The sequence below is a fragment of the Pterocles gutturalis genome, unplaced genomic scaffold (genome assembly GCF_000699245.1).
Source record: "Pterocles gutturalis isolate BGI_N339 unplaced genomic scaffold, ASM69924v1 scaffold37336, whole genome shotgun sequence".
Taxonomy (NCBI): Eukaryota; Metazoa; Chordata; class Aves; order Pterocliformes; family Pteroclidae; genus Pterocles; species Pterocles gutturalis.
In genome coordinates, this window is record NW_010099065.1 from 1 (window position 1) to 270 (window position 270).

Genomic DNA, 270 nt, shown 5'->3' on the forward strand with positions numbered 1-270 from the left:
CCCGCGGCAGATACCCCAACACAGAGCGAGCCCCGACCCATCGCTCACGGCACCGGGCACGGGACAGTCCCCAGGCAGGGGAGGAGATGGGGTGCCCACCCCAGGAGCCCCCCGCTAAGAACAGCAGCGATGCTCGGGCTCAGGAAAGCCTCTTTTATTGACACCGTGTCGGCCAAGTGTCCCCTCGTGTCACTTTTTCCCCGCTTTCTCCCTCCGCATGGCCTTGGCCAGCTCCCCGATCAGCCGCCAGTACTCGCCGAATCTCAGCTC

General features: G+C 65.2%; 1 protein-coding gene across 1 annotated transcript in view; it reads right to left on the reverse strand.

Annotated features, from left to right (window-relative positions):
• Positions 1-189: 189 nt before the first annotated feature.
• The window catches only part of S100A13 (S100 calcium binding protein A13), a 430-nt gene continuing 349 nt past the window's right edge, over positions 190-270 (reverse strand). The window contains exon 2 of the mRNA XM_010075233.1: positions 190-270. This exon is cut by the window's right edge and continues 3 nt beyond it. Coding sequence (XP_010073535.1) covers positions 190-270 — 81 coding nt within the window.